The 13771-nt window shown below is 53.4% G+C and overlaps 1 protein-coding gene across 1 annotated transcript in view; it reads right to left on the reverse strand.

The window, feature by feature from the left end:
• The window catches only part of TRAM2 (translocation associated membrane protein 2), a 69802-nt gene extending 57284 nt beyond the window's left edge, over positions 1-12518 (reverse strand). The window contains exon 1 of the mRNA XM_019985977.2: positions 12282-12518. Coding sequence (XP_019841536.1) covers positions 12282-12401 — 120 coding nt within the window. The 5' untranslated portion in view covers positions 12402-12518. The remainder of the gene's footprint in view (positions 1-12281) is intronic.
• Between the last annotated feature and the right edge of the window lie 1253 nt (positions 12519-13771).

Genomic DNA, 13771 nt, shown 5'->3' on the forward strand with positions numbered 1-13771 from the left:
TCTTGCATTGCAGGCAGATGCTTTAACCTCTGAGCCACCAGGGAAACCCATGTTATGTATATTTTACCACAATTTTAAAAAAAATAACACATATCACAGAAAAATAACAGGTGGTGACACTCAGATGCTTCTAACACCCATTGTATGAAATGTGGCCTTGTGTGCATTGAATAATTTGAGTTTAACAAGTATGGGGTGGGTTTAATAAGGTAACAATTAACAGTGAACCATGATTTACTGAAACAAAATGTCACAGAGGTGGCAAACGGGACACTCAGTAGGCCCTTCCAGGTATCCTAAAGCAGGAAGAGTCAATAAACGTGTAAGGGGTCAGAGACAAAGCCCCACATCCATCCAAGAAACCAGACTCTTCCCCACATACTTTCAACCCCAGATCTGAGAGCTGGCACCCCACCGGTCACAGGAGTGCGAGCGGTCCACACACCTGTTTCACTCCCAGCTCTTTCTAACAGGACGGGAGGGTGGCAGTCTACAGAGCAGACCTGTGTGTGTGTGCCCAGTGGCTCTGCTGCGTCCAACTATGAGAGCCCGTGGACTGCAGCCTGCCAGGCTCCCTCTGTCCATGGGATTTCCCAGGCAAGAATACTGGAGCGGGTTGCCACTTTCCTAAGCCACTTCCTCCTCCAAGGGATCTTCCCCGACTCAGGGATCGAACCCTCATCTCCTGTGTCTCGGTAGACAGATTCTTGACCACTGAGCCACCAGGGAAGCCCGAGTAAACCTGTGGATGTTACTAAATCCTACTGGAAAGGGAGGGCCAGTAGATCTGAGATGCTCCTCTACTTTGGTAAGTTTATGTGGTGCATGAATCTCCAAGGAAGGGGGCCTGGTAGGAAGAGTTTCATGTACCCCTCTGACCCAGAAACTTCCAGCCTCCTGTCACCATGCCAGGGATTCCAACATCCTGGAACTCGAATCAGGAAATATCAGTGTGAGTAGATGGATTATTTAGAATATCCTGAGTGCATACCTGGCTCCCCAATTTACTAGCTGTGTGACCTCAGGCAAGTTATGTGAATTCCCTTGGCCTCAGTTTTCTTCTCTTTAAAATGGAGTCAGGACTCGGGCTCTGAAGTCAGACAGGTGGGCTGTCGATCCTGGCTCTGGCCTCTTGACCAATGGAAGCCTGGTTAGGCTCCCTGCTCTTTGCAGACCTCAGTTCCCTCGTCTGTACTATGGGAGCAACCACAGTATCCACCTACTAAGGGTGGCTTGGAGGGCGGGATAACGGGACCCAAGGAAGGTGCTCACAGCAGTGCTTGGCACAAGGTCAGCACTCAGCACACTTTGTCCTTTGACCCCACAAGCTGTAAAGTGCTACATGAACGTCAGCATCCTCTGAGGCTCCAGCCAAGTCCCACTCTTCTCTGACGAAACTTCCCTTGCTGGAATCTAAAAGCTTTCTCAATTCCAGGCTTACACAGTGGGTAAAACCACTGTATTCACCACAAGTATATTCAGCATTTAGTGAGAAGCTGATATCTAGCACTACTTCCTACACTGATATCTAGTGATTCAGATAGAATTCTTATCTCAAGTTTTTTTCCAAAACAGAACTGAGAGGAGTTAGATGAATTTAAAAGCTACATACACCTACTGTTAGAAAAAAAAATTAAGGGAAAGATATAACACTGAAAACTAAAGTCTTCCATGAGCTACCTGGGGGAGAGACATAATTGATGTTGACAGTCTGCTATGATTTTTCCGGATTTTGCCTTTGCATATACACATGTTTTTTAGTATTATTAAAATGGACTCAAGCAATGGCTCCCTGTTTCCTAAGCCGAGGAGCAAATCCAAACGCTGGGTGTCCACGGCCCTGAGACCAGTGCAGACTCATCTTCCATAACTTCCTTCCTGAGCCACCTCCCCGACTTTGGCAACACAGAGCCACTTCCCACTCCCTAACCTCTCTGTCCCTTCCACACATCCTCTCTCTGCCTGGAACACCTACCTTCTCCCAGGTCCATCTGCCTGGCCAGCACCCCTCGGGCCTTGAGGCCCAGCACACGTATCTCGTGTTTACAGTGACTCACTCTGTACCTTTGCACACAAGAGCACCAAGGATACTGCCCCCTCCCACAGGACTCCGGGCCCTTGTGACAGCAGGACCTTCACCTTTCCATCTGTGACCCACTTGGCAGAGAGCGCACGCCCGGTCTGAGTCGGGCTGAATGAACAGATGAGAAAGGCCGAGGCTGGCAGTGAGGAGGCGTGAACTGTTAGAGGCTGCGAGAGTGTTCAGAGCAGGTGGTGCCGGTGCGACATGGGAGGTGACACAGGAGGTGACGTCTAGGGAGAAGCTAGAGTCAGTCAACAAAACGGGAGACAGGGGATGGGGGAGGGGTGCATACACAAAGCAGGAGGCAGGAAAGAGGAATGTTCAGGAAGCACTAGGGTGGTTTGCGATGAGGGGTCAGGGCAGGAGCACGCTGAGCTTGGAGGACAAAGGCTGGTCAGACTCCAGGGGGACCTGGAATGCCACACTGGGCTCCTCAGACTTCAGGTGGGCACCACCAGAGGCCTGGAAGGGAGTGAGACCCAGACCCAGCTCTGAGCCAGACGACGTCCATGGAGAAGGGACCACAGAGGAGGCCAGACAGGAGGCCGAGGACCAAGCTGGGACTCACTGTAGCCATTCAGGGGGGAGACATCCAGGGTGTGAGCAAAGGTTGAGGAGCAGTAAGGGTGAGCAGGGATGCGGGGCAGCTCAGAAGGTCAAGCCGGTGGGACTAAGAGACCAGACGTGGGCCAGTGACCACAGGGGTCTGTTCCGACAGATGCACTTGCTTTACTTCCCTCTGCTGTAGACCACGTAAACTACAGGCAGTGGGGGCCAGGGCTGTTAAGATGACGGGTGATCACCAACGGGCCTCGGGAAGAAGACCCCCACGGTTCCACCCGGGTTCGAGAGGTCAGACAAGGGCCCGATCCCCTCGTTTTGTCTCCAGGAGCCTGGCACCAGCACAGAGATGGCAGACACATGTCAAAGATGATGACTGACATCCATCAGCACCCACCGCCTGACGGACGGAGCGCAGACAGCCCCTTATGTACAGTGAGCGAAGCAACTTCGTGAACAAAATGAAGCTGTGCACAGGCCGAGCCTCTCTCCTCCCCTCCCCAGTCAACCCCCATCCCCCAACCCCAGGAAACCTCCCCAAAGGGCTCCCCCGCCCTCCGCCTCCTCTGACACTGGAACAAACCCTGCTTCCCTGGGTCAGGCTGCTGTACTTGAACATAAGCCCCTTCATGGCTTATGTAGCGAGAAAAAAAGGGGAGGGGGGGTGAAGATGTTCCATCTGTCTGAGGCCTGACTTCTTAAAAAATTAGAAATCGCGTTAGACACAAAACATACTGTCTGAGTAAGTCTGAAGGACACTTCAGTGATAAAGTCACACAAAGGCAGCAGCAGACAGTGGCTCAGAGCAACACTCGCGTTCAAGGGCAACTCTGCACCGGGGCAGCCAGGTCACAGCGGGTCCCATACAACCGCCTGGTCACAGTGTCTGCCACACTGGGTGGATAGAGAGAGTCTCTGAATGGACACCAGAAAGTTCAGATGTGGGGGGCCCAGGGAAAGTGGGGGGCCAGGGCATACTTCCCAGTTGGGGTGGAGACTGAAATTTTATTAGGAGGTAGGAGGAGATCTCCTGGGGAGTCCCTGCCACAGCCTTCTGATCAGACTCCTCACCTCCAACCTCACCCCCCAGGGATCAGCAGAGCAGAGGACGGAGTCTCAGGTCACTGCCCTCCCAAAGCTCTTCAAAGGCCCCCAGTACCTCCAGGAGAAAGTCTCAGGCTGGCGGCCACCACCTACCTGCCCACGGTTGTCTATCTGCCCAGCCACTGCTCCATCTGAACTTGTTCTTTCTCCTGTAACCTTGGATCACATACCCACGCTTCCTATAACTGTACGTGAAGTGAGTGCAGGCAAGGACCTGAGTGACTACCCAGTGTGGCGGTCACAGGACAGGGCACAGGGCTGACCTCCCCGGACACCCTGTTCCCAGCTGCATTCCAAATGCCGAGGGAGCCGCAAAGGGGAGCCCCACAAGTCAAGACGTCTCTCCAACACCTCCTGAGAGCAACATGAACAACAGGGCATATGCACTCAGCTGATGCCCTGCACCCAGCCACCCTCTAAGCGCTGTGGCTGTATCAACATTTCATCTTTTGTGTTGCTGTTTCTAATCCTCCCAACGATTCTCAGACATAGTGTTACCCCCATTTTCCAGATGAGGAAGCTGAGGCACGGAGCGATGAAATCATCTACAGAGACGATGCTGCTAGGACAGGGAAAACCAGGATTCAGACTCAGGCCATGTGGCCCCAGGCCCATGACCTCAGCCCCATAATTCATGCCTCTGACAGTCCTTAACAGAACCACACCTTAAAGACCCCCCATTTCACATTACTACACAAACAAAACCCACAAAAACCAAATGCTCAGAAAGCTACACGGAGACCAGCATGTCCAACAGAACTTTCTCGAAATGTGGCCAGTGTGGCTGAGCAACTGAACCTTTTGTATTATCTTGATGAGTTTACACCGAAACAGCTGGGTGTGGCGTGTGGCTGCCTACTGGACGGCACGTGTGAGGCCTGTGTTGGCTGAGTCCACAACTGTGACAGCGCAAATGCTAACCGTAATGGATAATCCCTCCTCGAAACTAGGCTTCAGAAGGATGTCACCAAGTGCTGATGCCTCTCCTTTACAACATCTCTCCATCCCTTTAACTCGCTCCCATAATCTCGAGGCAGAAAGCATGCCCGTGGTCAGAGGAGCTGAAGAGGCCTTGCAGATGGAGTGGGACCCTACCAGCTGGCCGGCAACGCCTTAAGAACGCTGCTGTGGGTGTGGGGTTAGGGTGGCTTCAGACTCTAGGTTCACCCCACTGATGTGAAATTAAGAGGCCACAGATGTGTGTGTGTGTGTGTGTGTGTGTGTGTGTGTGTGTGCGCGTGTGCATGTGTGTATGTGGCATATCACTGAATATGCACACACGCTACAGCCCAGGGCCCAGGACCACCCTGAGCACCTGTGTGATGAACGCTGGGCGGGCAGGGCAGACGCTGGCCATTCTGCCCAGGACAGTGGCCTCTTCTTGCTCTTCCCAGGTCCCCCGTCAGCCTCTTTCAAACAGTAGTCACAAAATCCGTATCAACAGTTACTCCTTGCCCATCAAGCACCACAGTTACTAAGCCCATGCCCTAGAGCCCAAGTGTCACAACTACTAAAGCTCCACTCACTCTAGAGCCCGTGCTCTGCAGTAAGAGAACCCACTGCAAGGAGAAGCCTGCGCATCACCACTAGTGAGCAGCCCCACTCGCCACAAGACAAAGTCTGAGGGCCGTGACAAAAGCCCAGTGCAGCCAAAAAAAGGAAAAGAAACCCTCTTCAGAGGTAGGACAACTGAGGCTCTGGGGATGATGTCCTTTTCACCCCTACCAACTCAAATCATGTTGGGGTTTGATGTTGAAAATCTTAAGAAACCATATGGAGGAGTTCTTCAAACCTCAACCAAAGCTCCAACCAATGACAGCCTCTGCGTACCAGAAATCACACCTGCATGCATGCACACACACACCCCGCCTTCGGTCAGTTCACTCATCCACGAAGCTGTGTCATACACAATGCCTAGGAGTCACCACCACACTTGTCCTCTGCTCAGGGTGTTGGGGCTCTATTCGATAAATCCCCTCTTCCGCCAATGGCAATGGCTTGAAGGTGAGGCCCAGCCATCTGTAACTCTGTAAGCTGCACCTGCCGCTTTCATCAAATTCAAGATCTTACTTCTATCTGCAAAACAGACTATCAGCTTCAAGCTACCACGTCATGACCTCCTTGGAGAGGAGGTCACCATGTACACATTCGTCCCCAGAGCTCACACAGGCATACAGCAGGCACTCAGTCAGCAAAGAGCTGCCAAATAAATGCATGCAGCACACTGAAGAAAGATCTATCAGTCTCAAGGCTTCTGCACACACAGTTGCATTCAAATGCAGCATCTGGAAAGCCAGTGAACAGAAGTGTAAAAACACATTGGACCTGAGTTAGATGATGTGGGTTCAAGCCCCGAGCTTGCCAGAAATTTACTCGATCGTCCTGGGCAAATCACTCAAGCTCTGGGGTCTTGTTTTCCCCTTCTATGAATGTAGTAGATTTTCCTTTAGCCCCTGGGCTTGTAAAACATGAAGAAAAGCTGTGCCTTGAGCGGTGACCACGATATTAACTTGATGAAAAGGTCAATGAAGATGTCACCACCAGAGGCAACAATTCTCACGCAGATGTGGACCAAGAGCAGGCAGTGACTTTAACAGGAGGTAAAGCTTCTGCCCACTCACCCTTGGTCACATATGACACACATATTCGGGTTACTCTCTGGAGTCTCTATCAGGGATTCGCAAATTGCAATGACTGTTCCAGGAAGAAAAGTCTCCACATGGAACAATGACCTCCAGACATTACTTCCAGGTAATAAACGGATTCCACTCAGACAAAGAAAAATAAAGCAGCCCTTGGCTACATTCCGTAGACGCCCCATTCATGGAAGCATCAGGGCTGAGCTCTAAGTGTGAGCCAGACGGGGCTGACTTCTTGTCTTGGCTCTGACTCGGAGAGGATGGTCCTTGGCCAAGTCTCTGCTCTAGAAGCCAGGCTCTGGATGGGTATGACAACCCCCATAAACCATCCAGATTACAGGGTGAGGCCAGTAAAGCATTTCACAGATGGAGACTGCTGCCAACCCCTCGAGACAGATGAGGGAAGCTGTCGAGAGGCAACGTGGCTCGGGTGGAGAACCACAGAGCAGCACCTCACCTAACCCTGCATGTCCCCAAATTCCCTCCAGGGGCCTCCCAGGCCCCCACTCATGATGACCGGGCTCCGTTCCTTCGTGCAGGAAAGCTACGTGAACCTGCACGGTCCAGGAGACCCGCTTGCAAAGCTCTTTAAACCTCACAGTCAACCCCCAACGTTACCCAGCTGTGAGTAAGCTAGGCTGGGTTTCTTTCCACCCGAGACACCTGAGACGAGGGAGCAAGTCGAAGCTGTATATGAGATAAAGGTGTGCTCGTGAAATGAGAAGGGCTGTGTCAGGAGCCGTGGTGGTAGCTTTACTGCTTTCTCCCCCCAGCTTTTTTTTTTTTTTTTTAACTCCTTTTTCTTTAACCATTAGGTACCAATGGACACCAGATACACAGAGCTGGATAAAAAGGTTACGAGATCATATCAGTGAAGTTTCCCACCACGGCCTGCTAAAAGCACTCTGGTTGATTAGAAAGCACTTCTGTAGTTTGGGAACTCTAATCCCCTCTTATCAACCCTTCAGCTTAGGCATTTATCAGGGTGGGAACGGGGGATACATCTGCCATAGAGTGATTTCTGGTGCCCCTGCCCACGATGAAGCAGATCAAAAAAGGAGCTCATGCCTGCCAGACTGAAGTTTTCTCCATAGCAACACATGGGACTCTGCAAACAGGCAGGACTAAGGCGCTCTGTTGTGACTGGGCTGGACAGTGGTCCGGAGAAGCAGCAGCCGGAGGGTGCAGACACAAAGCAGGCGAGAGGGAAGTGGCAAGGTCAGGGCTGGCAGGGCAGCTGACAACCACATATCTGAGACCCTCTAGTACGCCCAGCCCACCTTTCAATAAGATGGATGGAAGAGGGACAACTGATGTTCTCCGGGGAAAGAGGCACCTGGGGTATTGTGATTGTCCCCTTTGGGGCAGACGGCTGGCACTGGAGAACTCGGGGGAAATGTCTCACGGAAAAATAGGTCATATCTAAATGGAAATTGGGGCCAGCATGATGGCGGAAGGTGTGCTCACACGCCCAACTGGGACGCCAGTAACAGAGACCAGCGTGGTTGCTGAGACCATCAACTGAGTGCCTGCATGCCAGGCCCAGTGCGAGACATTTACACATTATCCTGTGGTGAGAGTTAAAAACTCACTCACTGATCAACACCTCCTTTCTGGCCGTCACATTTTTGCCAAGGGAATAAGTAAGGATCACTGAGGAACCCTTACGTCCCACAGGAGAGGGTTTGACACTTCAGGTAGACCAGGAGGAACTCTAGCTCCAAATCTCTGTTCTGTTGTTCAGATCACTGAAATGCGGGTAGAAATCCAATCACAGAACAAGGGCACCCCAGAGACAGCCCTTCTCGGCTTCCCCTGACTCATTTCTTTAGAACACCACTGATGGGCCACGTCAGAGGCAGGAGAGGAAGACGCGTAAGTCAGGAACTATACAAGCTGGCAGAGGAACGTCTTCAAAAGCACATTAGGAGTTAGTCAAAGAGAGGCGGCACATACCCATGGATGAACATCTGTGCCGTATACACAGCTCTTCGTCTTAACAGAACAGACGCAGAACTGTCTTAGGGCACTCATGAATGCTAAGGGGCAGGACCGGCAGCCTCACTGCGGGTTGCGGTGCCTACGGGGACGCCTGGCAGGATGTGGACTGGTGCCACGGGACCCATGTCCTGCCAGGTTGTAACACAACCGGCTCCCACTGTATATGCTGCAAACACATCACCCTGACAAGCTGACCGTGGCAACCAGTCAGCAACCAGGAAGAAGGTGGTTCCTGGGGAAAAGGTGGCCCTACTACATCTGTCTCCAAAACAGTTTGAAAGCAAAAGCCAGCCACTGCCCTCAAAGTTCTGAGTCCAAAATTTTTAAAGTCATCATGGACCAAAACAGAAACCCAACCTTCAAATGATGGGCCCAGAATTTCAGAACCGTTTCCATGCTGCAGACTGGCAGCGCTTGCAAATGAGCTTGGGCAACAAACAAAAGTTTCTGTCTTGAAATAACTTTAGAGGTAATATACAAGTGGCCTCGTCTCTGCTGGATGTGCCCCCCCTTGTTCTCATTCTCCGACTGCTAATGAGCGCCTTTTCCTCTCTCTTTCCCTGCCTGGTTTAGTCTGAAACGTGGCACCAAAGGAACAGGACACTGGAAAGGGAAGGGAAAGGGGAGGGAATGCGGCTTTCAAATCGGACACACACCCCACTGGCTGCCCACACCCTGAAGGCCGCTGGGGCCGGACTCCACCTAACAGGCCTGAAGGACCCAAAGTGTGGAGTAGAAACCCCCCCTTGCACCATCTCTCCCCAGCAGAGTCAAGAAAGAGAGCTGGAAGGGAAGGAGGGGGGGAAATAAAGCTCCACATTCCTGACATTTTTTAGCCGAGTGCCGAGACAGCACAGAACAGCTCTATTCCAAACAGCCTGCAGGATGGAAAGAAAACCTGGGCTCAGGGGGAAGAGCCTGTCCCCCTACCCCAGCCTCAAAAATGGGAGAAGGAATCTCAGGAGGGTTCAAAACTGAGCCAGATGGAGGTGGGAGGGGAACTCTTTCACGTGTGTTCCCAAAGGAAGCGATCCCAAGGGAAGGAACTTGGAGTCAGCATCTCCCAGGGGACAGAACTAAGGTCCTGAGGTCCCTGCTGGGGAACGAGAGCCCTTCTGAATGCTGGTGAGCTGACCAGTGAGTTGGGGAAGGGGCGAGACACAGAAGAGGTGGAGACCAGTTAGGATGCAAGGGTCGGGGGAGAGGGCCTCAGCTCATTGGCCGAGGTTGGGCAGGGGACCCCAGAGGAGGGAGTGGCCAGGATACTCGCTCTTTGTGGGAAGAATTATAATTGAGTTTTCCTGACTCAGCTTCTGAATGAAGGCATCCTAGCCCTGCCCCAAGTTAGAAACCCAAAAGCCGGCAGTCCCCTCGCCCTGCCTCCCCCTCCACTTTCCATCTCCTTCCGTCTTCAATCGGGCGGTGTTAAGTGCTGGCCTGCCCCCGCACCCTGACCCACATCCCTACCTACACACACAGGCACAGCACCCCTCCAGGGGAGAGCCCAGATGGCCCCGAGTGACAGCAGTAAGTCCCTGACGGTCTCCCCTGTGAGGGCACCCACATGTGTTTCTCGGAGGTCCCCAGAAGACAGTGAGTTGTTTCCACTCTCATTTGGTAGTTCTAGAAACCTGAGTCTCCCCAAATACCTATCTCCATGGAGCGTCAGCTGGTAGATTCGATGAGGACCTTCTGTGTGCCTAGCACAGCAGAACACACATGCTTCGTAAGGGAGGTTGGGGCATGGCCCTCCTCCTCCCAGGCCAGCCCACACTGACCCACATCATACCTCAGTGCACCTTTCCCAGGAGACAACCCGCCTGAAGGCATGGATGCCACCGGACTAAGGCTCTACTGGAAGACGGTGGTGGGACGGACATAGGCATTTCGGCCACGACCCTTTCCACATTTCCCAGTCCAATCCCAAGATGGGGAGGAGAGCAGGGCAGTCTTTTCGCTGTTTTTTCCCACCCTGGGCCTTCTTTCCTCCTCTTCAACATACGGGATTAAGGACTCCTGGCGCTTTCTACCTCCCATAGGCGGCCACGTTTAACCAACAGGACTTTCCACCAGACCACAGGCGGTGAGGGAAGGAGGTATCCGGAGCTCAAATGCTCGGCAGCTCTTTTGGATTAAAGACAGAGTAGGTAGAGTCACCACCCTTAATGAACGCCAGAGACACAGCAGAGGCCCACCAGGCTGCAGAGCGAGCATGTGGCTGTGAGCGCTACAGCTGTCACGTGTGTCTCTCCAACCACACCCTCCCAGACTGGTGACAAGGCATTGGGAGGCCTCTCAGAATGAAGGACAGCAAGGAGATACTGAGGGCATCTGCTGGAGCAAACAAATTCTCTATCCCATAGGCTATTTTTATGGCCAACAATAAAGGTTCAGGCGCAAATGACTTGCTTTTATATTGGGAGATGCTGTTACTGCATTTGCTGCTCACATGATCTCAATTAAACCTCACAATAACCCCCGGGAGAAAGACAGGTTTTTACTAATCTGTACTGACAGGGAAACTGAGGCTGCAGCTGTTTTTTGTTTTTTTTTTTTTAAATTTCATCAGATGAGTGACCAAGCAGAGACAGCAGCACAGGAGATGACCCTGGCCTGACAAAGCCCTTGCCGCGGATATACTGCAAGAGATGTGGGGGTTGAGGGAAGAGTAAAGTGGGCCTGCAGACCCCAATAGTAGTCTCCAGTTACTTCTGACAGACCCTGAAGGCCAGCCAAGGACACGTACACCCATCCAACCCTGGCTCAACCACCACAAGAACATCCCCACCTTGAGGGCAGCTTCCCTGCCTAGCAGGGCCCTCGTTATCCTGAGAGAGGAGATAGGAAACCCAGACACAGAGGGACACGGAAGAGGAAATTAGCCACACCAGAAATCCTCCACATCCAAGGCAACTGATAGATGGTTACAGCTTCCCAGCCCGATCCTGAGATGCAGATAAGCTGCCAACGAAGCGGCACTCACCTTGAGACAAGGCAGACCAGGGCGAGTCCTTCCCTGTTCGCCAGTTCTCCCTGCTTGTGACTATCACATTTTTCTGGCTGTCTGGAGCAGGGAGTCTTGCCATCAGCCCCCTTGGATTCCGACCCCATTCGAGGTAAGTCGGTGAGGCCTGCCCCAGCTGTCCCCTACCCCCACAGTTATGGTAGAATCACCTTTCTCCTAAAAGCAGAGGATATGCCTCGCCTTCACCTTGCTCCTGTCACAGGGAGAAGCTCTAGGTCTACCACACATGGACTGAAGGAACAGTTCACAGAACGTTATGATCACAGGGTACATGAAAACTGGCCTTTGGGGCAAGAGCAAAAAAAAAGGAGGGGTGTCAGGAGGACCGCAAAGGACACTGCTGGGATGGGGCTAGGGCCGTACCCCGAACACCTCCACTATGGCCCAAAGTTGAGGATGCAAGACCCCGAAAATCAGGTGGGAAGTAGAAAAGGGCCGGGGTCCCTCCCAATGGAAAAGCCCAGAGGAGCTGGCAGCTAGGGCTAGGAAGGGGGAGTTGTGCAATGCCTGCGGGTCTGGGAGTCTCCGGGCTTGGCTCCTGGACACCAGAAAGGAACCTCCGCTGGGCGGGCTAGGGTGGCAGAGCCGCGTCAGTTCGAGGCCAGGGTTGAGAGTCGGGGCTGCAGAGAGAGCTGCAGGGTCCAGTGGGTACCCAAGGGGGCGGCAGGGCTGGCGGTCACGACGCGGAGCTGGCGGCGGTGTCTGGGCTGACTAGGAGGCCGAGGGGCGCACGGTGCACAAAGCCGGGGGGATGCGGGGGACCGACACGGCGGCCCGGCGCCCGGGCGCAGACGCAGACCCCGGGGGACCCGCAAGGGGACGCCGGGCAGCGCGCGAGAGGGGCGCTCCCCGCCCCGATGTCGCTCACCTCGAACATAAGCCCGATAAGGACGCAGAGCACCAGGCAGAAGCCGATGTCCGCATGGTTGTGGATGACGAACTCCTGGCTGAAGAGCGGGTAACTTTTCGTCCGCCGGCGGAAAGCCATGGCAGTGGGCGCGCACGGCCGGCGGGGCCCGCACCCGGCGCTCAAGAGCCGCCGTGCAAACTTCTCGAGCCCCGGCCCCGCTCCACCCGCCGGCCCGCCGCCCGCCCGCTCGCTCGCCCTCCCGCCGCCGGCCCAGCGCCCAACAACTTCTGGGGCCCGCCCCCTTCCTCCGCCCGCCCCCGCCCCCGCCGCCCGGAACCGCCCCCGGCGCAGCCCCCTCGCCGCCCGCGGCCCTCAATCCGCGCGCCCGGCTCGCTCGGGCCCCGCCCCCCGCGCGCTTAACCCTCTCGCCGCCGCCGGGGACGCGCGGGGGGGCGGGGCCTGGGCCGGTGGGGGCGGTACCCGCGGCCGGGTCCTTCTCGCCCGGCTCGCGCACCCCACTCCGTTCTCCTGTGCTCGAATCTGCAGTTTCCAGCCGAGGGGCTCACGAACGCTCTGCCCTGCCCGGACAGGAAGTGGGCCCGGGTTTCCCTCTCTCCTCGGTTACCGCTCCTTCCTCCACGGGAAGGGAAGGGCCGCAGGGCCACCGAGAGGTGGGCCGCGCCTCCAGGGTTCTTCCGGGGGTGCGAGCTCTGACCCTGTGGGGCTGAGAGCAGCGCAGGTTGGGCGCAGGAAGGAAAAGCTGCAGGCCGGTTTCCTTGATGGCCCGCGCCCTGCACCGATGATTATGAATGGACGGATAACCAAGTGTTTGTTGAGAGCTAGAGAGCGTTAGGCACGGTTCAGAATGCACGGTTCAGAATGCTGGGAATAAGCGGCAAAGACCTTGCCCTCGGGGAGTTTGCTTTCTAAAGAGAGGAATGGATGAATTCGTGCAGTTTTGTTCTATTGACATTTGAGATCTTTGTGCCACTATCAATGAGTTTCACACCTTTTACCCAAATATCTTCGGTATTAATCTGAAAAAGTGGAAGAATAAACACTGAAGAAGAAAAGAAAGAACTTTCACATTGAAAGTTTCTATTCAGTGTTAAGTTTTAGAAGTACTCCTGGAAATGACAAAAGGTATTTTTCATAAATTAATTTATATCGGCAAATATTGGATTTATTCCTACCAATAATGAAGGAGTCAACTAATCACCTTCCAGATATACAAAAATACAAAAATGAGCAAAGAACTATTTAATTCCTAGTTCCTTTTTTATTAGGTCCTCAGCAATTTCACTTATAAGTAAATACAATTTCTTAGAAACGGCACAGTGTAGGAAATGGGGTTGAATCTGGACTTAGCTGGAGTTCCAAGATAAGTTTTCCATCTTAAGTTTGTTGAATCCAGTATTTAGTCTTTGTTCTTTAATTCCTTTATCTGACTTTAAGGAAATGAGAAAGTAATGCCTGTATTGGGCTAAACCTAATTTAACTTCAAGACT

This window comes from Bos indicus, chromosome 23 (assembly GCF_029378745.1).
Source record: "Bos indicus isolate NIAB-ARS_2022 breed Sahiwal x Tharparkar chromosome 23, NIAB-ARS_B.indTharparkar_mat_pri_1.0, whole genome shotgun sequence".
Taxonomy (NCBI): Eukaryota; Metazoa; Chordata; class Mammalia; order Artiodactyla; family Bovidae; genus Bos; species Bos indicus.